Genomic DNA, 26203 nt, shown 5'->3' on the forward strand with positions numbered 1-26203 from the left:
AGTTTTTCATTATATTGCAGGATCTCTTTACTATGGCCCCATTAGCCACCCTAGCCTTTCCTTCTCTCTGGCCTTTTCTCTCTCAATTTCCCCTTGGAGACCCACTGGGCCCCCTGCTTTGCCAAATAGTCCTTGGAGCTGCTCATTTCTGAGCCTTTGGCTCAGCTCACTGTGTAGGTCTCAGATCATGCATTACTTCCTTCTCACTTCCTCCCATGGCCACACAATCTAGAATACACCCCAGGCATTCTCCGTCACATCACCCAACTTTTTTCTTCACAGTCCTTCCTTTTTTCCCTAAATTATCTACTAATTTGTTTACTGGGTATCTCCTATCCCCCAAACCAGCCCTTGAGCTTGAGTGGACAGGTGCTCTCAGGCCTGAACATAGTGTGTGTTTCAGATCAGGGCTCATCCCAGAGAGGCTTACTTGTGGGATTAAGCCTGACAATTTAATGATATGGAGCACAGCTTCCACAGGGCTAAAGCCACCAGATTTGGTGCCTTGATGAGCTGGAGCTGGAAGCCAAAGATGTTCCCCTGTCTGTAGTTGCAGCCAAAGGTTCTGAATCTGAATGCGCCCTAGTAGCAGTCACCACACACACACAAATCCAGTCCTGTCTTTGGGAGAGAAGGCCCCTTCTGTTTACTCTCAGGTGTGCTCCAGCTCTGCTTTCTGCCACTAGGCCCTAGGGCTGCTATGCTGCTGCTGCTGCTGCTGCTCTGGGTTGACTTGCCAGGTAGGGAGTCTGGGCTCAGGCATTCTGCCCAACAGTCCAGAAGAAGCACCTAAGAGCTGCACTTTGGAGAACATCCCCTAGTGTTAAGCACCATAGACAGCATGATCACAGGCATTCTCTCATTTTGTTCTCAAAGTAGAGAAAAACAAGGGCTGAGATGACTTAATAACATGCTCTTGTGACTACCAGGCCAGCAAGTGTTGCTGCTGAATAGATTGACCCTGACAGCCCTGACAGCTCTTGGTCCCCCGACTGGGCATTTTGCAGTCCCACCTCTCCTAAAGGCCACTTGGCTTCATGTAGGCCAAGTCAGGGGTCTACAAGTTGCACCTGAAAGCACTGTCAGAGCCTCCCAAAGACCAAGCCTGGTTTTAGAAACTCTAAGAACATTGGGATGGGAAGCAACCTTCCAGCTGGTAACTGCTAACTCACCATGTGCTTTTTAGGACTCAAGAATGTTTTGACTATGTTGGGGCAGAGAAAGCCACAGATAAAACATTTCAGTCCCCAGAAGCCAGTCTAAAGACCCCTCTAGAAAATTCATTCTGCATGAAGAAAGGATTGCTCCCATCAAAGTTCGAGTTCCTGGGCTGGGGTTGTGGCTCAGTGGTGCAGCACTTGCCTGGCATGTGTGAGGCACTGGGTTCAAGTCTCAGCACCACATATAAATAAATGAGTAAAATAAATGTCCATCAACAACTAAAAATAAAAATAAATTTTTAAAAAAGTTCGAGTTCCCATCAGGCCTATAATTCCAGCTACTTGGAAGGCTGAGGCAGGAGGATTGTAAGTTTAAAGTCAACTTTGACAATTTTTAGGAAGATTTTGAGTCAAAATATAAAATTAAAAGAGCTGGGATAGGGACTTGGGCTGTAGCTCAGTGGTAGAGCACTTGCCTTGCACATGTGAGGCACTGGGTTCAATCCTCAGCACTACATAAAAATAAATAAAACTATTGTGTTCATCTACAACTAAAAATATATTTAAAAAAGAATGGGGGCTAGGGGGTGTAGTTCAGAGGTAAAGTATCCTCAGGTTCAATCCCCACTACTAAAAAAAAGGGAGGGGACTTTCTAAGTGCAGTTCACTCTGCTTATCTGTGTGTGTGTGTGTGTGTGTGTGTGTGTTTGGATGAGTGCACACACGTGCACAGCCTTGTGCATACTAAGTATGCACTCTGCCACTGAGCTACATCCCTAGTCCCTCTGCTTATCTTGAGAGTAACTCTGGGAGGGTTTTTTTCCCTCAGCCTCTGGCCCAGGGTAGTAGCCAAAAACTCAGTTCCTGCAGTGGGTGCTCAGCCACACCCAAGGTCTCATTTCTGTAATGCACCTGGGGGCTGCAGCATGACATAAGGCAAGACTTCCTAAGGAAGGGGGACCTGGGAGGTAAGTCTCCTTGTCTTGGGACTTTGGGGTGACTCTCCCTTGGGTCATGGACAGGGCCGAACAAAGGTATGTGCTAAAACTCCCAGACTTATCACTAGAAACTTTCTTTCCCCAGCAATCCCCCACCCCCAACCCCCATCACCTAGGTTGTGTCACAGGCATCTCACCTAAAATAGAAGCTCTTTGAGAAATGGCTGCAACGCCCCTCAGTGACTCATCTCCCAGATGGGCACAGCTATTTCTATCCAACCTCTTCCAGACGGTAAGGAGCCTTGACTATGTCCTCCCCCAGCCCTTCCCAGGCTCAGGCCCAGGCAGACAGGCCCAGCACACAAGCCCTCCTGAGGAGGACATTGGCTGAGGGAGCTCTCTGAACTCACATGACCTCCCTTTCTTTATTTCCCCTATGAGTCCCTAGGAGTTTACTGAAGGGGCCCACCATCAATCTCTTTTTCCTTATTTCAAGGTCCCTTACCCCCATGCTAGGGGGATAGAGAGAGATGATATGCAGGCTGGGTATATAAATGGACAGTCCTATGGCAGATTTCCCTGGCCTTGGGACCAGTAACAGTTACAGTCTTCCTTAGTTTTATACAGTGAGACATCCTGTGGCTCCTAGGCACCTTCCAAGCTGGCTGTCTCTCCAATCAGAGGGACTAACCAGCATGACAAAAAACCTCTTAGGGTTCTGCTGTCCTGACGTGGCACTTGGCCAGAAGCTTTGTGGGCCTTATGCCTAATTTCCCAGGATCCAGAGGTGGAGCTAGGGGTATTTTCCTGAGCTATACTGATGTGGATGGCTCTCACAGACAGTAGCTGTTATCATGCCAGCAGGATTGCAAATTTGAAGCTAGCCTTGACAACTTTTAGTGAGTCCCTGTCTCAAAATATAAAATAAAAAGGGCTGGGGGTGTAGCTCAGTGATAAAGTAGCCTTGGTTTAATGCCAGTACCGCCAAAAAGAAGAAAAAAGTGGAACTTCCCAAGGACAGTTCATTCTGTTTATCTGTGTGTGCACATGAACACACACACAGACACACATATAGATAAGAAGAATGAACTGCCCTTGGGAAGTCAGAGCCTTGTTCCTATCCCACCACCTCAGTGGGCTGGCAGGAACCTTAATGGAGGACTAGGGTTAGTTTAGTAGGGGCCTGGGTGGCAATAAGGATGGGAAAGCTCTGTGTGATATACAAGGTCAAGAGGTGTCCCAGGAGGCAGAAGAAGCAGAAGCCATGTGAATGTGACTTATGTGGAGTGTCCCTGCCCACTCTGCCAAGAGCCTTTTGGAGTTTGGAAAGGCTGGGTCCAGTGGGCTCTGTGGCTCTGAGAGAACTTTCTCCTGGAGAAGAGTCTTTCTTATTCCCAGTTGCTCCCTCAGTCAAACTATTTTTATTTATTTATTTATTTTTTAGTTGTAATTGCACACAATACCTCTATTTGTATGTGGTGCTGAGGATTGAACCCAGGGCTTCGCACATGCTAGGAGAGTGCTCTACCACTGAGCCACAACTCCAGTCCCCTCAGTCAAACTATTTAATACACAGAAGGTCAGCTAAGGAGTCCACCAATGGACCAGAAGTTAGGGACCAGGCCAGGGCCTCTGTAAACCTGAAGATGAATGAGCAGCCATGAGTAATTTCTGCAGTGGTCACTCCCTTCTGTTCTTTCCATTAGGCTTTGAGGCAGGGAGGAGAGTAGACGCAGTACTGGGAAGGATTCTATATCTTCCCTCCTGGCGGGGACACTAGCAGCTTCAGACAGTGGGATTCAGCTTCACTTGCCATATCTGGATAGGATGCTCCCAGGGTAGTCTTTTTCACTGTCAGAAGGCTACTAGAAAGTTCTGAAAGCCCCAGCAGTAACAGGTTATTTTCCCACTCCCTCCCTCCTGCTCCTACCAGCAAGGAAGGAGTATTGCTGATATACATCACTCATCCTTCCTTCTTGTGAAGAACAGCAGCAGCTTACCTCTGAGCCCCAGCCCTCCCTGGGAGAGCAGGCATTCAGTGTGTCAGATCACTCAGCACTGACATCACACTTGATGCCACATTCATGCTTTCCATTTTGGTACAAGTGGAAACATCGCAGAAACAGCTCATAAAGGAACCTTCCCTGCTGGTGCCTAATCCAGAGGCTCCTGGGAGGGCTCTGCTGGCCAGTATGATTCCATGTCCTTCTGGGCTATGAGTCATTGGCCAGGTCTCAACAGAATGCACAACCCACCCCCCACCATCCCCTGCGGCCCCTGAAAACTAGGGCAGGCCAGAGGGAATGACTGGACCCTCAAACTCCCAAAACCCTGGACACATCACCCTGTATCTGCTGTCTCACCTCACAAATAATTTGCTTTACCTATCAGTTGCCTGATTTCAGACATGTAGCAAGCACCACAAGTAACCTTCTTAAAGGGCGGGGACACATTCATCCAGAGCTGTACTAGCTGGGCATGGCCTGTGTCAATCCAGGGTTCTGAGGGAGACCTTAGAAACCTGCCCCATCTCTGAGGCTAGGAATTGTGCAGTGGGGTGAAACCTAATTGCTCCATGAAGCTGGAAGGCCTCATTGGCCTGGAATTCCACAAAGGGAGACTCTTCATCCATTCACTGGTCTCTGGTCATATCTGCCTCTCCACCTCCCCATATTCCTCAACTCCTTCTACACTGCTCTGGACAGCCTCTGCTCTCACCTAGCCTCTCCACTATGCCAAGTAATACACCCTGTTCAGGATCAGCCAACTTCCCCACACCCTCCCCATACATGCTCCTCTTGGTGCCTAGTCCCACTATCCAGAGGCTACACTGCCTGGACTTACCTCAAACCTCTCTTTAAAATTCTGGGAACACTTAGCTATGCTATCCCACCCTGCTCTTCTCCCCTCTTGGCTTCTGTTTCCCTCCAGACCCCTTCATTCTGGCCTCTCCTTCTCAAAAGTCCTTGGCCTTTTTCTCCCAGGCTTCCACAGAACCTACTCACATTGTTACTGCAGATGACCCGCAATTCTCATAGGGCTGACCCACCTGATTACCTTCTCAAAACTCACTGAATGGTATATTTAAGCTCTGTACATTTCATTATATGCAAGATTTATCTAAAAAACAACCTTAAATGAAAACTGAACTCCAGCTAATGATATGCTTATTGAAGTAGTTGGTGGGAAGTATACTGATATCTAAAAAATACTTCAAAATTCAACAAAAAGATAAAATGGAGACAGAGGATATGATAAAACCAAGAGAGTAATGAGTTAACTATATATGGATGTGGTAGATTTGTGGGTATTCCTTGTATAATATTTTCAACTTCTCTGTAGGTTTAAAAATTTTTTTTAAATAATTTGATGTTGGGGGTGGGGGGAAAGTCCACCTGATTATACTGTGTTGTTTTACCAGCAAGGCATTGAGAGCTCTTCTGATGAGCTCCTGGTGTCTTTGTTGCTGAATTATAGGACCTCTCTCTTTATTCTGGATATCAATCCTTTATTAGATATATAATTTACAAACATTCTCTCCCAATCTGTGGGTTTCCTTTCTACTTTTTTTGGGTGGGGGTACTGGGAATTGAACCCAGGGGCACTTAACCACTGAACCACATCCCTAGTCCTTTTTTGAATTTTTAAAAAAAATTTTTTAGTTGTAGATGGACACAATACCTTTGTTTTGTTTATTTATTTTTTTATGTGGTGCTGAGGATTAAACCCAGTGCCTCACACATGTCAGGTGAGCGTTCTACCACTGAGCCACAACCCCAGCCCCCCTGTTTTGTATTTTATTTAGAGACAGGTCTCACTGAGTTGCTTAGGGCCTCACTAAGTTGCTGAGGCTAGCTTTGAATTCATAATCCTCCTGCTTCAGCCTCCCAAGCCACTGGGATTACAGGTGTGCACCACCATGCCTGGCCTCTTTTTTTTTTTTTTTTTTTTTAGTTGTACATGGATATAATACTTTTATTTTATTTTATTTATTTATTTTTATGTGGTGCTGAGGATGGAACCCAGTGCCTCACACGTGCAAGGCAAACGCTCTATCACTGAGCCGCAACCCCAGTCCCGCCCAGCCTCTTTTCTACTTCTGATACACAAATATTTTAAATTTTTACAAAGTCCTGTGCTGGAGTTCTGACTCAGCGGCAGAATGCTCGCCTAGCACGTGCGAGGACCTGGGTTCAATCCTTAGCACCACATAAAAATAAATAAATAAAATGAAGGTACTGTGTACAACTACAACCAAAAAATAAATTTAAAAATTTTTTTACAAAGTTCTATTTGTCTATTTTTCTTTTATTGCCTGTTCCTTTGATGTCATATCCAAGAAATCCATGCACAATCCAATGTCATAAAGTTTTTCCCTATGTTTTCTTCTAAGAACTTTTAGTTCAGCTCTTATGTTTAGATTTTTGGTTCATTTGGAATTTTTATATATAGTTGGTATAAAGTAAGGGCCAAATTTTATTCTTTTGCTTGTGGGTATCCAGCTTTTCCAGAGCCTTTTGTGTTTCCCTGTTGAAAGATCATGATACTCATGTCAAAATCATTTGATCATATATGTGAGGCTTATTTCTATACTCTGTAGTGTATTCCATTGATCTGTATGTCTGTCTTCTTTTTTTAGTTGTGGGCGGACACAATACCTTTATTTATTTATTTATTTTTTATGTGGTGCTAAGGATCAAACCCAGTGCCTCACATGTACCAGGCAAGTGCTCTACCACTGAGCCACAACCCCAGCCCTGTAGGTCTGCCTTTATGTCAGTATCACACTCTTGATTACTATAGCTTTGTAGTAAGTTTTGAATCAGGATGTGTGAGTCCTTTAACTTTGTTCTTTTTTAAGATTATTTTGGCTATTTGAAGGTCCCATCAGAGTGGTGGTTTTAAATACACATCTGATCTTTTTACTGCCACTTTTCAAAACCCTTGAGATGGCATCTGGAGACCTCAGCAGATCCAGAAGAATCTGCATGTCCTCTGGTCCTGGTTTGTGGCATCTCAGCTGTCCTAGACCTGGCTCTACAGTCTAATGGCCCCTCCTTGGAGAAACACCCAAGAGTCTCCTCTCAGTATTGCACCAACTCACCCGCTCTTAGACCTCCCCAGGCGTGGCTGTGTGTTCGCTTATGTGGTTACTGGTGGAAGGGCTGCCTCCTGCACTGGCCTGAAGTTTCCACACAGCTGAGCAGCATGTCTGCTTCACTTCTGCCTATTTCTCCTGTGTCAAGACATTTCCTGGCTGACCAAAGGACTCAAAAGGCATTTGTGGAGGGAGGTACAAGTAGGTGAAAGGCTGGACAGAAGAAATAGCAAAACCAAGAGGTTACCAGCCTGTGAGGCCCTGGGTTCGATCCTCAGCACCACATAAATAAAATAAAGGTATTGTGTCCATCTTAAAAAAAATGTTACCAGCCCCAAAATGGTTGCTTTACTAAGATTTTCTTATCCTATGCTTCCTTCTGCCTCTGGCTTTTTCTCTCTCACCTCCCTATACTGCCTTTTCCCTCTTGTACCTTCTTCCTTTTCTTTCCACCCATACTTTATTTACTTATTTCTCTACTATCTTCATTCCCTTTTCATTGTCTTTCCTTTGCTCTCACATATAAAAACAAGAGTTTTAGGAATAAACTTTCATTTTTTTGTTCTGAATTAATTCCACATTCATTCTCATTTGAATGTATAGCCTCGTTTACAGCTACAAAGCAGAGTTTCATGCCTGATGGTTCTACTCACCAAACTACTCCAGCATAGTTGTCTTTTTCACATATTCCCAGTGGCTCTAGCCTCACCCGATAGTAGTTCAAGCAAATAGCCCAAGGTCCTGTCTCTTGAGAACATAGTCAACCTGGGGACACATATAAGGGCGTGAACTAGCAGCAAGGATGGCTGTCTCAGAGCTAGCTGAGGTTTTGAGGGCATTTCCCTATTGACTGAAAATTTGTTTGGGTCAAAGTGGCTACTCTATGGCAAACTGCCTAAAGATTAGACATAAAGTGGGTCAAAAGCTTCCTGAAGGGCCTGCCACCTGGAGGTCCACTCCCATTTTATTTGGGGGAAGGGAAGGGAAGGTTGGGTACAAGTACAGATACCTCCTCCTGGGAAGATAAGGAAAAGGACAAATTTGTCTCTCCTCAACACACTGCAGGTCCCACATCCTTCTAACACCTGCTCCTCAATCTTCAGTGGCCCAAGTAGCAGTGTGGCCAGGAAGGGGCAGAGGAAATCTGTGATGAACTCAAAGCACCACCCCCAGGCCATCTGGTACACTGTCCCTTGCTGGAAAGGAGTAGGATGCTGGCAGTAGAGAGAAAGGCACATAGCCATGTGTTGGCTCTCTTCTGTCTCCGTACCACTCAGCTTGGATAACTGCCTCTGCTGGAGGCTTACCATGAGGGTAGAGGTAGGAAGCACGGTGGGTTAAACGTCCCTGGTATGGTCTCAGTGGAGTCCAAACCTTGGAACAGGTTAGGGAAGACTCTAGCAGTTTTCTTAGAGGGGCTTGTAAGTCTGACTAGAGCAAGAGGCATGGGAACAGATGGACTGCTGGACCTGGCAGGTTGGGGATGCCGCCTGCCACTGGGGCAAAGCATGAGTCTCCCAGATATAGACTGTGGGCCCCCTTCAGGTAGTGCTCTGAGAGGACTCAGCCTAGATATACAAGCAGCCATATCTTTGCACAGTACTCATTCCTGGTTGCTGCTCTGAGGGCAAGAACAGACTCATCTAGGAGTCCCATACTGGGATGTGCTGTGGGTGGCTCTGAGACAGGAGGCTCTGAGGCCAACAGAAGTAGGCTGTGCTAACCCCAGGTCTCTGCTCACAGTCTCCTGCAGCTCACTCCCAGCCCACTACCTACCCCACCTCGCCTTCCCATCCTCTGCCCAGCTGGTGTTTGCCCACGCCTTATCTCCTACCCCCAGCTACCAGAATAGTCCTGACAACAACAGCAAGAGCCTACTTCCTGGTGCAAAAAGGAGTGGCTGGCCCAAATATAATTCTCTGAAGACTGGAGAAGTGGACTAGCAGGCCTGAACTGGCAAAGGGCATCAGCAAAGCTACTGAGGCCAGCCCTTGGACTTCTGTTTTTCCTTCAGAGAATTCTGATATTCAGGAATACAAGTACTTGCTCAAACCCCACATGAGGAACAGAATAGGAGAACTTTGCCTGCTTCTTCCTTATCACTGGGCACTGAATAATAACACCTCTGGCCTCCTGACGTCAGAGGGAGGTCTCTCGTGAGTGATAAGAAATGTGCAGATTCCCAAAAGAAACTCTCTAGTCTTTTGCTGTGTGGTTTCAAAGAGGAGAAATTATTTACCTGCCTGAGCTACCAGAACTGGAGAAATCCAGAAAGACACAGGTTCCACCAAGAAAAATGGCTGGCTCAGCTCCATTAATTACAGACCAGCCTCAGCCTGAGTGACAGTGGGCCATGGATGGGAGAACATGAAAGAAAACTGGAGACCGAGCCATTGATTCTGGGTTGCCAGCTCTTTTGCTCCAGAATGATCCAGAATAAGCCAAGACTTCCTAAGACTCGAAGTTCCTTTGGCTGTAAATAGGGAGCATGCTCTGAGCTCCTTCCCCAATTTCTAAGCAGTCTTTGTGTGTGGGGAGGCGGTACTAGGGATTGAACCCAGGGGCACTCTACCACTGAGATATAACCCCAGTCCTTTTTATTTTTTATTTTGAGATAAGATCTCACTAAGTTGCCAAGGCAGGCCTGGAACTTGGGATCCTCTTGCCTCAGGCTTCCCAGTAGCTGAGATTATAGGTATGCATCACCACACCTGGCTACCATGAAGTCTTTTTTTTTTTTTTTTTTTAACATTTATTTTTCAGTTGTAGTTAGACACAATACCTCTATTTCATGTATTTATTTTTATGTGGTGCTGAGGATCGAATCCAGGGCCATGTATGTGTGAGGCGAGTGCTCCACTGCTGAGCCACAAACTCAGCCCCTACCATGCAGTCTTAATGTGCTTCGTTCACTCAGAAACCCATCAAAATTCATGGCAGACCTCCTCCTTTCTGCAGAGGTTCAAGAACCTGCCAATCTTGGCACAGACACAATAGTGAGCATCATGTCTGTAAGAGTATAGCAGCCAACCAACAGCCTTCAAGCTGACAGAAGAAGCTTGGGCCTACAGGCCAGGAAAACAGTAATTCCAGGTTGTCGACACTGCTTTTAGCCGGATTGGCTGTTTACCTGTGGGTAATTCTCATCTCCATACTTGGTCTCCTGTTTCTATAGTACCTCCTAAAGTAACAAGACCTTGACAGCTGCCATGAGATATAAGAACACTGAGTCATGGTGACCACTGCCTAGTAGTGCCAAGTTCTTGCCCTGCATTCTACTCATTGATCTCCATACAGCAATTCACACAACAGTTCTTTAATTTATGTACTCATTTTTTTTCCCAGCACTGGTGATAGAATCCAGCACTTGGAAGGCAAGTGCTCTATCACTGAGCGACATCCCCAGGTCTTACAAAATAGTTCTATCCTACTCCTGATCTATGCAGCAATATGAGTCACACACTAGCAAGTGAGTCTCTGCTTGTAACACATATAAGAAACACTCCATTTTCCATGGTCACATATCCAAAGACCCAAAAGGAACTTCATTAGTGGTCTCAGAAAGGTTGTGAAACCCTCCATGCCACTTGTATGGCCCTCATTTCTCTCTGGAACTGCTAGGTATCTCCCTCTATACAGTGGAAAGCAAAGTATCCTGCTGGACAAAGAACCCAAGCTGCCAGGTCTCCTCGACTAGGGCTTAGCATTCCCATACTAGCAGTTCTAGGTATACTCCCCACCCCAGATAGGGTCTCCATGATGCACCCCTATGGCTAGCATCTGCGGTGCCTGTGTGCTGGAGCTGGCAGTGCCCTACCCTTTTCTACTCCAATTGGGCCCTCCTAGAAAGTAATTTCAAAGTGGGTGATGTAGTTGATTTCTTGAAAAAGCTGATCGCTCTGATCCCCTGCCACCCAGGTGTACCTGACTTCAGAACCAATCCCTTACACATGCACAGAACCTCAGGCCAGATGAGAGCTCAGTCCAGAGACACCAGGGCAATCCTAGAAAAGCCTTCTTGGTTGACACAATATCAAGTTAAAGTGTCCAAAATAGATATAATGCCCAGGACAGTAACAGCATGTATGTGAGCAAAACCTGCAAATTTGTTTTCTCATCACATGACGAGGGAGCTGAGTCTGCTCTTAGCAGATAAAGGGCAACTTCACTGCCTTGCAAATTATACTTTGCTGCGCCTCAGGAAAATGTGCAAGCAGAGTTTTCCTTGGCAGGAACACCACTGAAAGCCAACTCTGGAAACATAAAAGTGTGCCTGGAGACCATGACAGAACAGGGCATCTACCAGGTGTGAACATGAAGAATGAACTAAGTCAGCATTTCCTAAACGAAGTGCCATGGAACAGCAGCCCCTAACAGGCTCTGTGAAAACAAGTCTGGGAACGGTTGCCAACTTTAGCTCTGTTATAGAGCTCCTAAAGTCCCTGAGGATGCTAAAGCCTTAAGAAATCTCACAGTAAAGAACGATTTCATTTGTCCAGCCCAGAATTTGCTTGAATTACTTGACTGAGAACTGTGAATCTGAAGTAAGTTGGAGCACTCTTTTTCTCCTGGCCTTGAGTCTTGGTTTCCTCCCAGTACAACAAGGCAGATGGACTGAGTATCTCCAAGGTCCTCCTACTCAGCTGTTTTTCCAGGCACAGCCAAAAGTTGGCTCCCTTCCCACCTCACTGAAGGTGCTGGGTTTGGGGGAGCCTGGAGACAGAGGCTGTGGTATGGTGAGGGCTGGGATGCTCACCAGGAGATTTGTGCCACCCTGTTTGGCTCTCTCTTGAACTCCACCCACTCCATCAGGGGCTGTGGCACAAGTGAGCATCTAAGGGTATCTGGAACACAGAGGGGTGAGGCCAGCACAAGGAGGGGTTCCTCACAGGGGCATGGGTCACCTGCCAAGCCTCCCTGCTTCTGTGAGAAATGTACTTCTGGCTTCTTGCTGGTGGGAACACATAGGTGAGCTTTGTTAGCCTTAATCACATTGTTCTCAATACTGAACAGCAAACACTTACCTAACTTATCACTGTAGGGATGGGCCTGTTTCTAATCACAGATGCAATAATCACGAACATGCACGCCTCCTCAGGAAGCCTCCATACTCCAGGAGCAACTCCAAATGTACTGAATCATCTCCCCACACCAACAGCTCCTTCCTTGGAACCTCGCACTTATCTCTCACAAACCACACATCCCACACCCACAGCACCTCATGACATATATAGAGCCTGACCTGTGAACAATTATTCTCACTCAGCCCCCCTCTCACATGGTCCAAATGGTTCCAGTTGCTGAAAATCCCAGAGGTGCTCATGCGGATGCCTGCAGTTAGCCACTCTCTATCCTGTCCAAGGGCAAAGACTTGCAGGGAAAATCAGAGACTTCTATGGGTTACATCAGAGAATTGATAGGAAGCCAGCAAACCTACTCAGTTCATTTCAAAGGGATGGCCCCAGCTCAGTTGATACATTGGAGCACCCAAGCCCCGAGATCATGAATGAGAGTTTCCAAGGGATTTGCAAGGCATCCTACAGCAATGCAGAGTCCTGAACAAAGCAAGGATAAGGCTGTGGACCTAGAGTCCTCCAGGGGGAAAAAAAAAAAAAAAAAGAGGCCAAACTCTCAGAAAAGATCCTACAGTAACCTCTTGGTGAGAGTACAATGACATTCTTTGTGAAGGCTTGTCCCCTCCAGCCTTCATTTCAGCTCTGGGAATGGGTATTTGCTCTACTACCTCAGGCTCCCTGATAATTGGAACTGAAGTCCAGAGGAGGAGCTTCCCAGAGCCCAGCTGGAAGGCAGTTTCCTGCCTCCCTTAAAAGCTGGCTCCCCTCATCAGCATCCACCTCCAGGCCTGCTGTTAAGGAGAAAAGCAGGCCCAGGGCCAGGACTATTGCCTCTCTTTGGGTTCTCCAGCTGCTCATAGCCTTTTCCAGATGAGCAACCACTGGATGAAGTTGCCCATAAGACGGTCTTTGGTCTTTTCCAAGGGCATTTTTACAGACTGAACTTGGACCAAATAAGAAAGCATCTTCTACTCTAGGACTCTGCTCACACTTTCAGGGTGTAGAGATCCCTCTTAAGATATAGGGCCAGGTTTTTTTCTCTGCTGCCACATCTTGGAGCCAGGACCACCCCTCGCCAGTCAGGAGAACAAATATGCTGATGCTGAGGGAAATAACCAGAAAAAGACAGTTGGCAAAAGAGAGGAAGGGAATCAGGGAAGGCATCATAATGAGATGTGGGTAGGTGGGGAGCCGGCGCAGTGGTTACCTGGGTGAGATGAGGGTTAGGGTTGAACCCACACTGGTTGCAGACTTTGTTGTGACACTGGGTGCAGGTGTTGAAGTTTGGCTGGCTGGGGGTCGACGTGAGGTCCGAGGTCTTGCATATAGGGCACAAGGTGCTGCTGGGAAGGGGGGCAATCTGGGGGACGGAGTAGGGTGATGTAGGGGTGCTGCCTCTGTCCGGTGACACTGAGGGGGACCGCCTGGATCTCTGCGTCCTGCTGTCTACCTGCAGCGTCCTGCTGGGACCATCAACCTCCTGTGCCTTTGTCTCCCGGGGGCTCTCATGGCCAGGAGTAGTAGCAGAAGCTTGCTTTGGGGTTGGGGAAGCTGCTCTCTGGCTACCCAGGGGCTCCTTGGGGTCCAGTCTCCGGGAAACACTGAAATGACATTGAAAATAATTGTTAGAGACAAACCTTAGAGAAGCAACCTGCAGAGGCATCTACCAAGCTAGTGAACCCGCCAATACCCATCACCACCCTTCTTCTGCCCAGTGATATCATCACAGCCACCATTTGCTGTACCCTGTACTGAGACTTGACAAACATCTCTCACTTGAACCCTTAGCACCAGGCCACATGGCAGGATCATGAGTGCTCCATTTTACCTCCTGATAAAGAGCAGATTCTGATTCAGTGAGTCTAGGGTAAGGTCTGCATTTTTAAGATGCTCCAAGTTGATGCCAACACCCTGGTTTGTCTGTTTTCAAAGGAACTTTGAAAGAGCTCTCCAGCAAGCCTGATGCCAGACCAAGTCTATCAAAACAGGATGAAATATTTTTCCACTGGTGCAAGGCTGGGTGGGGTTTGAGATCCAGCCCTTGAAAAACCACTGAGGGAGGCTCAATGTACCTAATAACCATGTCCATTTCAACTTGGCCCAGCTGCAAAGGAGCTAGTACAGTTGAGTAGTGTCATGAGGAACTACTATATTCCTTCTGCTTTAACCCAACTTACGTTCATTTCTGCCAATTTTCCTCTTTTCCAATTTAAATGAGGCTGAGCACAAAAAGTCAAAGGCAATACTTTCTATTGTTCCCGAGACCTTGCATATTACATTGTGCTGTATTCATTTGAGCAGCTGCTGGCACCCAGGAGCCAGGACAGACTTTCTTAGAGGCACTGAAGTGGCCTAGCTGTGGCTGCCTATGGAGGAGCGAGTCCTAACCCCTTTTGCCCCAGTGGCCCCAGTCCCTGAGGATTTTGGTAGAAAAGATTCAGTATGTGAAGACCATCTGCTCACCAAAAAGACACAGAAGCTAACTGGTAGAGCACCCTATGACAAGCCATTTCAGAGGGAAGATGAGAAGCCCACATGGGGAGGCCCACCCCAAGATCCTCTGAAGTCCTTCTTCCCTTACAAGAAACCAGGACTGGAGAAATATATCCTCAGTCTAATACAGACTCTTCTGGAAAAAAGAAACACTAAGTGTCCATTGAAAATTCCTTTCATCAACCAACAGCATTCTTGGTAAAACATTAAGAGTTTGAGCCTAAACCCTCTGAGCCATCTTTGCCACCAGCTAGGAAACCTGGAATAGTGATGGCCATAGCATCTCTGGCCCACACTCAGAACCTGGGGGATCCTCTAGGGCCTTTCAGTAGACTAATTTCTACATATCCAAAAGAAATGTTTCCCATGTGGTTAAATTAATAGCTTCTTTCTTCCTTCCTTCCTGCCTTTCTTTCTTTCCTTTTCTTTCTTCCTCCCTTCCTTTCCTTTCCCTCTCTCCCACCTCCCTCCTTTCCTTCCTTCCTTTCTTCCTTCCTTCCTTCTTTCTTTCTCTCTTCCTTCTCCTCCTTTTTTTTGGGGGCGGGGTACTGGAAATTGAACCCAGAAGTACTTACCACTGAGTCACACCCCAACCCTTTTCATTTTTTGAGACAGGGTCTTACTAAGTTGCTTAGGGCCTTGCTAAATTGCTGAGGCTGTCTTTGAACTTGGAATCCTTCTGTCTCAGCCTCTTGAGTTGCTGGAACTACAGGTGTGTGCCACCATGCCCAGCAATAGTTTAATTTTTTACTTAAATTATTTGTGGCTGGAATTTAAAAGTAGCCTTTGAAGGCTAATCAGAAGCTATTAACAGCCTTTTATTACATGTAACAGGGCTATAACCCTCTCTCCAAGCTCCTCAAGGACTTCTGAAAAATTTAGCCATTGCTACTCTATTTGTGTTGCTTGTAAGTGACAGGCAATCTTCTGTGTACATGGTGATTTTTTTATTTCAATGCTGCATCATAGTATAGTCTTTTTGGAGATGTTTTATCCAGAGCCAGGGCTTGGCACAAACTGGATGCTCAATTTGTATATTCTGAATGGATGGAATATAGATCCATCATGGCTCAGAACAGTAATACATGGCTCAAAATGTTTTAGAGCTGAGGAAATATGGCAAGTTCCTGGCATGGCACTCAGTCCCTCTCTAGAACTAACTCTATGTGAGAGAAAACTGTAGCAACAATAGTAGGGTCCTCCTAGGCTGCAGGCTGCAAGTCTCCCCTACCACAGAGAATTCTCTGCTAACAATAACAGTGATGATACTGAGCCCTCACTGTGAGCCACTCATCACTAGCCACTCTTCACATACTAATGCCTTTATGTCTCGCAGCAAATTCATGGTGTGGAATCCATTTTGCTCTTGTTACAGACAAGGAAATTGCTACAAAGCCAGGGTGGTTCCAGGTGTTCCTTCTAGGAACAGCATGAAGAGAGAAGAGGTAAACCCTGTAGGAGGCCTTCCTTAAGGGCCCAGCAAATCCATGATGACTCATAAGTGGTAGGGCTGGCAATCTAACATTCAAGTCTTCAGTCCATATCCTTAACCACGGTCCCACACTACCTTTAGGAAAGCACAGTATAGCTTTAGAGGGGTGGGAAGCACCATAATTTAGGTTCTTTGGATTCTTTTTTTCTTTTTTTTAAAGAGTTACTTAAATAGAAGCTCCCTAGGAAGAAATCTCTGACTGTTTTGCTCCCCATTGTATTCCAGGGACCCAGCACTGTGCTTGCACTGAGGATACTCAGTGGACATATCAAAATGAACAAAAAGATGTGTGAACAGTATAGTGAACTCATGAAGTGGGCCTAAGAAAGGGCAGTGACATCATTCAGTTATAACCATTTTACCTGGAGCTTGCTCTGCAACTGAGAGACTTGCAGGAAAAATTGCTACTGTATTTATGTTGCTTGGTAAGTGCTACACATCCATACATCATAAATGCCCAAGCCCTGTCCAAATCCAGTACATCTGGGGAGGAGCCAGATTCCTTCCTACTGTATAAAGGGTCCACTATGGTGGATCTCATAGGTCATGACTCCAGTGACAAGTATTAATAAATTAATTCATTCAGACCTTTAGTCATTCAGAAACATTTTCTGATGCTTGGTTTAGTTCCAGGTATTTATGGTATAAAGACTTCATATCTCTTACAAGAGGAGTTGGATCCCCAGGTGTTCCTTGTAATGTTATTCTTTACATTGTATACATATTTTACAAATGTTCTTATATTCTTGATAAACACCAATTCAATATTTAATTAAAATAAAAATTTAGAACAAATACAGATCAAGTCCTCTGGGAGCCTCCAGTTTAGATTAAAAACAGATGTGCAAACAAATCTCTGCAAAACACATTTCTGCATGTTCTGGGGGAAGACAGAAGCTTCAGACAGCTTCTGGATGAGAAGACATCTATACTAGGTCTCAAAAGATGGGCTATTTTTCCTGTTGTGAAAGAGCAAGTTAGGCAGAGAGAAGAACATAGGAAAAGTCCAAGAGTCATGTTAGAGAATGCTTCATCTAGGTGGCTGTACATGGCAGTTGTGGCAGATATAAATCACTGCTATTTCCAACACCTAGAACAATTCCCAGCAATAATGTGTGTTGAACTACCTGAATGAATTGAGAAGCTCAAAGTTAAAATGAGAAGGGCCAAGACAGCAGGGTCTCTAAGGTTTCCAAACAGGAGGGTGTTTGCTCTATGCCAAGGAGAAGAAGATAATAGAGGGAGGGAATTGTGTGAGGATAAGGCAATAGTCCAGCAGATAGTCCACAGGATGAGACGAAGGGAGGGTACAGCAGGGGTATTTTGGCTTGAACTCCAGGGAGGAGTGTTCTTTTTAACTGAAATAGGGAACCCAGGGAGAGAAGGCAATTGGTGGATGGGAGCTTAAGAGCAAAATCACAAGTTTAGGTTTGGTTGTGTAAAATAAGGATGGAGGCAAGAGACATAGGAAGGGTCACAATTCAGGGGTTCAATTCAGACCAGTCTAGAGATTTTTATCTGGGAGAATTAAGGGTTCAGATCACAGTAATTTCAGGAATACAGATCACCCACAAAGCAGTAGTCCAGGAAAACCTGTGGGGAGCACCAATGTTTATGGGAATAGAGGAGATTCCAGAAACAGGGCAGTCAGGGAAAGGAGGACAAAAGAAAATAACCCCACAGGTAGAGAAGTTTCTGTGAGGGAGAGCATCCAATGATGTCATGAGCCATGATGAATCTACACATCCATGAGGGCCATACATCATAAAGGTCCCAATCCAGTACATCTGGGGAGGAGCCAGATTCCTCTCCTGCTGTACAAAATGTCCACCATGGTGGATCTCAGGGGTCATGACTGGGAACAAATCTCATGTGAGCCAGGGTGATAGGAACAGCATGAAGAGGGAAGAGGTAAGCCCTGTAGGAGGCCCTCCTTAAGGGGCACACACAAAAGTCTCCAGGATAATATGGCTGCTGAGCAGAAGAAAGGAGGGAGCAGGGAAAAGGAGAGGGAGGTGTCTATAGGCTTCATCCTAGAAAAGACTTAGTCTGGTGGTCATGGATTTAGCAGTGAAGCCCCTTGAGGCCACTGTTCCTTCTAGGAGCCTCAGGGAATCCTATTACTTGGGGAGGGCTGGGTAAAGATGGTATAAAAGGATGGGGAAAGGGACACTGGCATAAAGCAGAAAAGATATAGGGAGAAGGAGACTGGGGGAGAAGGAAGAAGAGTGAAGATTAAGGAGTGGCTGGAAATCAAAAAGGAAACCGAGAATACCTTATCAAGAGATAAACTTTGTTAGCTGGGCATGGTGGTACACCCTTGTAATCCCAGAAGCTCTGAAGGCTGAGGCAGGAGGATTAGGAGTTCAAAGCCAGTCTCAGCAAAAGCGAGGTGCTAAGCAGCTCAGTGAGACCCTGTCTCTAAGTAAAAATACAAAAATAGGGCTGGGGATGTGGCTCAGTGGTTGAGTGCCCCTGAGTTCAATCCCTGGTACCCGCACCCCCGCCAAAAAAAAGAGACAAACTTTTTTAAAAGGTGGCCACGAAAGATAGAGGACATAGAAATTCCCTGATTTTGGGTTAGGAGTGTGGCTCAGTGATAGAATGTTTGCCCAGCATGCATGAGGCCCTGGGTTAATTCTCCAACACTGAAAAAGGAAAGGAAGAGAAAGGAAATAAAAGAAATTCCATGATTTCTACCAGTTTTTCTTCTTTTCAACAATTAGGGTTATTAATGGCTTAGAGACCATGGTTTGCCAGGGAAGGGTCACCCTGGTCACAGGAAGGCTGCAGGAAAAGGAGCACAGCAAATTCAGTCAACTTCTCTCACCAATCTTCAGTACCTCCCATATCATGACTAGTACTGGGACTACAATAGTACTAGACTAGACTACAGTACTAGACTATAATTCAGTATAGTACTAGACTACAATAGTCAGAAACACCCAGGAAAAGACATGAGGCTCACAAGCTCTAGTAACTAAAAGATGCTCTAGATACCAGGTAAGGGCAGGGATGGAGCTGTAATCCACAGAGGGAAGCAGGTTGAATCTGCTATGGTAGCTACCTTCAGGGCCTATTAGGGTTGAAGCAGACTAGAAGGAAAAACAGGGAAGTGTGGAGCTAGGAGGGTGGGGAAGGGGTAGTTGGGGGATGGTCCAGAAGGAAATGAGCTCCTCACAGAAACATTCTAGAGAGTACCCCCTACCATCTCCAGTTGAACATTTCAAAGATAAATGATTCACATTAATAAGCTGTCTTTGGTCACCAGGAGGTGGGTAGTGAACTTATAAAAACCGTTTCTCTAAGTCAGAGCAGCTGGAAGAACCCTATAGCTTCAAACAAGGTTTTGATAAATTCATGGATGACCTTTATGTAATAGGCAATTATGGCTGGGCAGATGCTGTGAGAGGACTCTTTCCTTTGGGGCTATCCCCAGTGGTCCCTGCACACACAGGTAGAGAAACAGAAGCTGTGGAAAGATGGATGTCAGATCCAGCTCCTATATTCTGAAGCTCCTCTCTTGGGAATGCATGTGGAAATTCAGAAATTGACTTAGAAAAAAATTCCAGTTTTTTTTTTTTTTTTTTTAGAGAGAGAGAGAGGAGAGAGAGAGAGAGAGTTTTTTTTAAATATTTATTTTTTAGTTTTCAGCGGACACAACATCTTTGTTTGTATGTGGTGCTGAGGATCGAACCCGGGCCGCACGCATGCCAGGCGAGCGCGCTACCGCTTGAGCCACATCCCCAGCCCCATAAAAAATTCCAGTTTTTATGCAAGAAAAATATTTCTTTACCCAGCCTTCTGGCCAGAGGCCTTGTGCCTCTTCAATGGTGTGCCCCTGTCAATAAAACATGCATCTCCAATATATGAATATTTATCTACTAATTACATACATTTCTACTATTAATAAAACACCTCCCCAAATATAAAAGTTTTAAAGGATGAGCTAGAAAATAAATATAAAAAGGAGTTTTCATATTCTCTGCCTTGTTCCCTCTCTCCCCACCCTCTGCCACACATGTCCTAGTTTGGAGGCCACCACTGAGGAACTTCTTAAATTCCCAATCCTCGAGCTTTAAAAGAGTCTTTAAAGTCTTTGTTGGTTGCCCAGATCAGATTCTCTCCTGTCCCCAGCCCTCCCCATGGACAGTATACTTAGGTCAGTGACAGGGAGGCCCCATACCATCAAGGGTTGGCTTCACCATGTTTCCTGATTGCCTGGAGACAAAAAGAATCTGCTCCTTAATGGCAACAGCACAGGGATGAGTGTCTCCATAACACTCAGGCTCATGACCTGTTCGCTGTGGAGGGAAGATACTACACCTAGGATTCCTGGGCAGAGTAGGAGGTCATGCTACAAGAGGAACTCCCTAACAAGCTAATAACATCTTTCTTTCCTAACTTCCCAGTTCCTTTAATTTGCAGCCCTACTCTGAGGGTAAATTTCTGAGACCCAAAATACCCCAGAGTAACCCAGACAGTCAGCTCCTCCTTAATACAGGTAAGGACAAAGCAGAATGCTGGCCTGGTGACAGCTCCCTCAGCAGGTGTATACAAATGCACTTGGGCATATAAGCGCTCACACTCCTAGGTTGACAAACTCACATGAAAGAACATTAGTGTTGTATAGGTACCTACACCACTTTCACTCATCCTTTCTACTCTGAAGCATCTGGCAGAAACTTTCTGTTGCCAAACAAGCCTCAGGAGGTTGCAGGCCAGTCTCTTTGGGCCAGTGAGAATGTGGTTGAAGCACTGATCTCTGGATGCTATGCTACTGCTGAGGAAGAGTTCAGAATAGGACAGCAGTTGGATCAGCAAGGGACAATGTGGCAAGAGGGCCTAATAGGAACAAGTATTGCTGCCACCAAACATAGGACAGATGAAGCTGCCGTAAGAGCAAGCCTTGGGAACTTCATCCCCCAGCCTTGAGACCTTAGTGGGTTTATTAGGTTGAGAATATCCCTCAGGATAATCTGATTTGGCTTTGGTTTCCTTCAGGGCCAGCCAGTCTCCAGAATCCAGAGCAAGGATGGGAAACTTTCCACTAACTCCAATTAATTGGTAGTAACATCCTGGAGGACTAGGTTTGGGAAGGATCAATGAGAAAGATCTTTGCCTTCAGTTAAGCCCAAAGGCCATGGACTTGTCATTGTGATGTAGAATAAAACCAAACCTTTAGGCCTACCTCAAATGATCTCCATCCAGCTTATTAGAGTGTCTCATTCAGAATTAGGCAAGCCCATCTCAGACCAAGCTCATCCTCCTCTAGAAAGAGATCCAAGGCTATACAGTGGTGGTTCATGTAGTATTTACCTTTGCCCTTCCCTCAATCCCCTTTTCACTTATATCCCATGGCTTTCCCAGAGTCATAAAAGCTGGATGTGGGCATAAGAAAGCTGAAGCATCAAATGCCAGGAGCTCAGTATAACTTAGAAGACTGAATGTCTCTTGTTCTATGGTGCCTGTGATGGGCCTTGTATGAAAGATGACTTACCTAGAGGTGAGTGAGTGGTGGATACAATCCTCTTAGCCTAAGTACTTTGTTTTACGGTTATCATTACCATTTATGTCTTGTGGAGTTTATATCTAGAAGTCTTTTTTATTTATTCATTCATTTATTCATTTAGAAAGAACTCATAGGAACCATACAATATGAGTACTTGAATGTCTGAACATTTCTTCGTGAGACCTTTAAACTTGAACAGTTTGGTTGAATATAAAATTATGAGTTTACAATCTTTCCCTGAGAACTCTGCAAATATGTCCATTCCTTTTTTCTATCACTGGTCATTCTAGTCAAGAGCACTCCAGGCCAGCCTGTTTTTTCTCCCTTTATAGATATATTAACTTTTCCCCTCTGGATGCAATAGAACTCTTTTTGAAGTCTGGTAACTTCAACAAGATATGTGGATTTTCTTATGTTTTGTTTTACAGTCTGGGAACTAAAGGCAGCTGCATTCACAGCCCCCCACACATACTCTTTTAAGACAGGGTGTTGCCAACTTGCCTAGACAGAACTTAAAATTGTGATTCTCCTGCCTCAGTCTCCCAAGTAGCTGAGATTACAGGCATACACCATTATGTCTGGCACATCAAGATATGTTTTTGCATTGAGTACTCTATTTTTCCTAAAATTCAGTATGGCCTTTCAGACTAAAGACTTATGTATTCTTTTATTTCAGCAGATGCAGTTTTCTTCTATTGTATCTTTGAATCTTTCTGTGTTCCACTTATTTTATTCTCTTCTCCAGGGATACCAATTAAATATATTTGAATTTCCTTTGTCTCTCCATTGTCCTGACTGCAGGCAACCCATGATCTGCCCCTCCCCATCTGCCAAATTCTGCACAATTCCTTAGGCAACTTCATAGCCCCAGTTACTCTTTGGCATTACATAGAATTCAGAGATGCTCTCTAAGATTTACCAGGTACGTTTGCTTTGCTAACCAGTCCAAGATGAGGTTATTGTTTTGGCCTCTGGACTCCGAGCTCTTTGCCCTGGTTCCATAAAACCAAATTTCCCTGCCTAGGAACCTCCCTCATCCTGAACTGATTTTCCTGTACTTGGAAGCCATTCTTTATTCATTATATTTCAGTTTAGGGGTGTTTGTTAGTTTTTTTGAAGGTGGAGTTCTTTCTTCTGTTTCTTGTTCTTCTTATAATTTTTAGTTAGTTCAGTAGAGAGACTCAACAATGAGATGCTTTTACTTAATCATATTTAACCAGAAGACATTTTACGACCCAAAACAAAGATGTTTTTCTGTGGCTTCCATCTGTGCAAGTTCTGAATTTTCTAAAGCATGGGCCAATTTACAAGATCTTAACATCAGTGGGGAAAAATACATATTCATAAACATTTTTTTTTTCAGGTGGTACCCAGACCTCTGGAAGGCCATGGTGGCCAAATTCCTTAATGGCTGATTTGGCCTTCAATCAGTAGGCCCCTACTTATCACATCTGCCTTGTCTCTTGATTTTCATCTACATACCTGCTGCATGTAAGTCCTGCCTGAGACTTGAGAGCTCACTGACAAGCCAGGTACTTTCCTGCATTCATGCCTATAGGTTCTCCAAAGGGCTAGCTGAATGCCTCCACAGAGCCTTATAAACTTGCTATCTGGTGTGGAGCCTCCCTAAGGTCTCCTTCCGTATGCATTGGGGCCAGTGCTGCCTTCCCCCACCAGATTGAGAACCCCATGAGGGTGGGGTTCCTAGAACTTAATGTAGTTGTAATCCCCACTTGCTAATTGAAAGAAGCAGAAGTTTCACAGACTGTTTTAATTAACTGATGAAAAATAATTTGTAATTAGGCAAGGTTTGTAGAAAATGACCCTGCTAAAGCTTTTTTTAGGTGAGTTAGTCATATTTATACCATTCATAATTTATAAGAGTCTGGTTCAACCATTTATTCACAAATTCCCAGGGGAAATGAGACAAAGATTGAGTTTTACTACAATGCATAAAAGAACTGATTTATTTAGCTAGACCCCAGTAAAAGAGAAGGTGCTAGAGCTTTGCAATCAATGCCCTGATACCTTTCCCCCTGCTTATACATCAAACTCGAGTTACAGCTCATTAGCAGGAGATTCCTAGGGAAGCCAGGATAGGTGGGGATACATGCTGGGGGCCAAAAGGGCAAGAGGAGAGAAGAGAAGGTAGGCAGGTGTCCAGACCAGAAAGTCACTATCTAGAGCTGAGACCCAGATCAGCAACTCCTTGAAGTGTTCTTGCCATCACTTCCCAGGCTTTCCAGATAGTCCTGACCTAGGACACCTGAAGAAATGAGAACTCCAATCTTAGGGACCCTTTATTTTTAGGCATCATCAGGACTGAACCCAAGATGCTGACATTTAGGCAAATTATAGTGCATCCCTACACCAAGATCTGTAGCATACATAACATTTGAGTCTTGAGGAACTTCCTGGCCTGTCCAATCTGGAGTGACTGGGACACCCTTCAATAGTGCCTCCAGGCCAACCAGGTATCTCTTCAGACTACCCTAATAAGTTCAGCTTTTTGAAGGGATACCTGGCCAATCAGGTAAATTCTTAGCCGCTTTTTCACAGCCTTCTTAGGAGCCTTGGTCCCAGAGCTAGCCCTCTGCTTACATTTCCTGGTCCTGTCTTCTGGGTGTATGATGGTTCCCAAATGTGGAGTTCTGATCCAACCCAAACCACTGAGTCTCTACTCTCCTCCCAGTTCCAAGCTTGAGGACATCTGCACTGGGAGCTCACAAGATCACAGCTTTAAGTTTGGTAGTGTCCCAGTTTCCTGATCCAGGGTGAGTATATGTGTATAAGCTCCTAAAACTAGAAAACTCTAACCAGGAGTCAGAAATAATTGCATAAAGCTGAGCCAGCTTTCCCCAGGTTCTAGCTACTGCAAATTCTACTACTACAGCTCTTTATCAAGGACACAGTGCTGTGTGTGTCAGCTCTCTTCCAAATTCTGCTGCAAACATGAAGTAAAAAATAAGTCAAGAGAAAACTGAAAGCCTTTGTGATTATAGATATACCAGGTCCCAGCCCTGCTACCCCTGCCTCCAAGAGGACAGAAGCCTGGACTCTGGCCCAGAAACCTCACAATTTCTGCCCAGTCTTCAGACCCAATGTTGAAGAGACACTCAGAACTCCACCTGCCTGTGAGGATTTCCAGGACACATTCTTAGCCCCCAAAGATGGTTAAGAGCCTATTTTACATCCAGCCTTGCTCTAGTTATAGGAAGGGAGACAGGACCAACAGCACAGTTAGCGAGATAACCTAGTTATCTACATCACTAATACATGAATACTACATGAATACAGTAGGCTGAATACCTACTGTACTTTGGGTACTGGGCTAGACCTACAAATACCCCAGTGTATGAAGCATTCTAGAACCTGCTGTTTGAGACTTCCAGAAAAATTCTACCTGGCATGGAAACCTCTTGACTTCCTCTACCCATTCCCAAAGGGAGTCAATAGAAAGCAAAAACCATGTCTATAGTCTATTTGGGGGACCCTCCTGTCCCCCAAAATAAAAAAAAAATTATCTAGCCAGGCACAATGGCACATGCAGTAATTCCTGCTACTTCAGAGACTGAGGCAGGAGGATCACAAGTTTGAGAGAAGTCTAGGCAACTTAGTGAGACCGTATCTTAAAAAATAAAAGGCTGGTGGTCTGGGGCTGGAACTCAGTGGCAGAGCACTTGCCTAGCATGTCTGAAGCCCTGAGTTTGATACTTAGCACCACATATAAAAATAAATAAAATAAAGGCGTGTTGTCCATCTACAACTACAAAAAAAATTTTTAAGAATTAAAAAAAAATAAAAGGCTGGGGAAGTAGCTTAATGGTAGAGTGCCCCTGGGTTCAATCTTCAGTGCCACAAAAAAAAAAAAAACAAGCAAGCAAAATCTCTTTATCCAGAAATCAAGGTTTCATGATTTATTTTTTTAAATATTTATTTTTTAGGTGTAGTTGGACACAATGCCTTTATTTTATTTACTTATTTTTTATGTGGTGATGAGGATTGAACCCAGTGCCTCGCACGTGCTAGGCGAGCGCTCTACCACTGAACTACAACCCTTGATTTAATTTTTTAAAATATTTTTTTAGTTATAATTGAGCACAATACCTTTATTTTGTTTATTTTTATGTGGTGCTGAGGATTAAACCCAGTGCCTCACACATGCTAGGCAAGTGCTCTACCGCTGAGCCACAACTCCAGCCCCATTGATTTAATTTTTTTTTTCTTTTTTTTGTACTGGGGACTGAACCCAAGGGCGCTTTACCACTGAGCCATATCCATAGCCCTTATAAAATATTTTATTTAGAGATAGGGTCTTGCTGAGTTGCTTAGGCCCTTGCTAAGTTGCTGAGGCTGGCTTTGAATTTGTGATCCTCTTGGCTCTGCCTCCTGAGCTGCTGCTTTTTAAAAATTTAAACTAGATAAAAAAATGTTA

At 45.0% G+C, this 26203-nt stretch overlaps 1 protein-coding gene across 1 annotated transcript in view; it reads right to left on the reverse strand.

Moving 5' to 3' along the window:
• The window catches only part of Bsn (bassoon presynaptic cytomatrix protein), a 96714-nt gene that overhangs the window by 24314 nt on the left and 46197 nt on the right, over positions 1 to 26203 (reverse strand). Inside the window, exons 3-4 of the mRNA XM_027933969.2 lie at positions 23999 to 24006; positions 13479 to 13872 (exon numbers count right to left, since the gene is read on the reverse strand). Coding sequence (XP_027789770.2) covers positions 13479 to 13872; positions 23999 to 24006 — 402 coding nt within the window. The remainder of the gene's footprint in view (positions 1 to 13478; positions 13873 to 23998; positions 24007 to 26203) is intronic.

Source organism: Marmota flaviventris, chromosome 8, assembly GCF_047511675.1.
Source record: "Marmota flaviventris isolate mMarFla1 chromosome 8, mMarFla1.hap1, whole genome shotgun sequence".
Taxonomy (NCBI): Eukaryota; Metazoa; Chordata; class Mammalia; order Rodentia; family Sciuridae; genus Marmota; species Marmota flaviventris.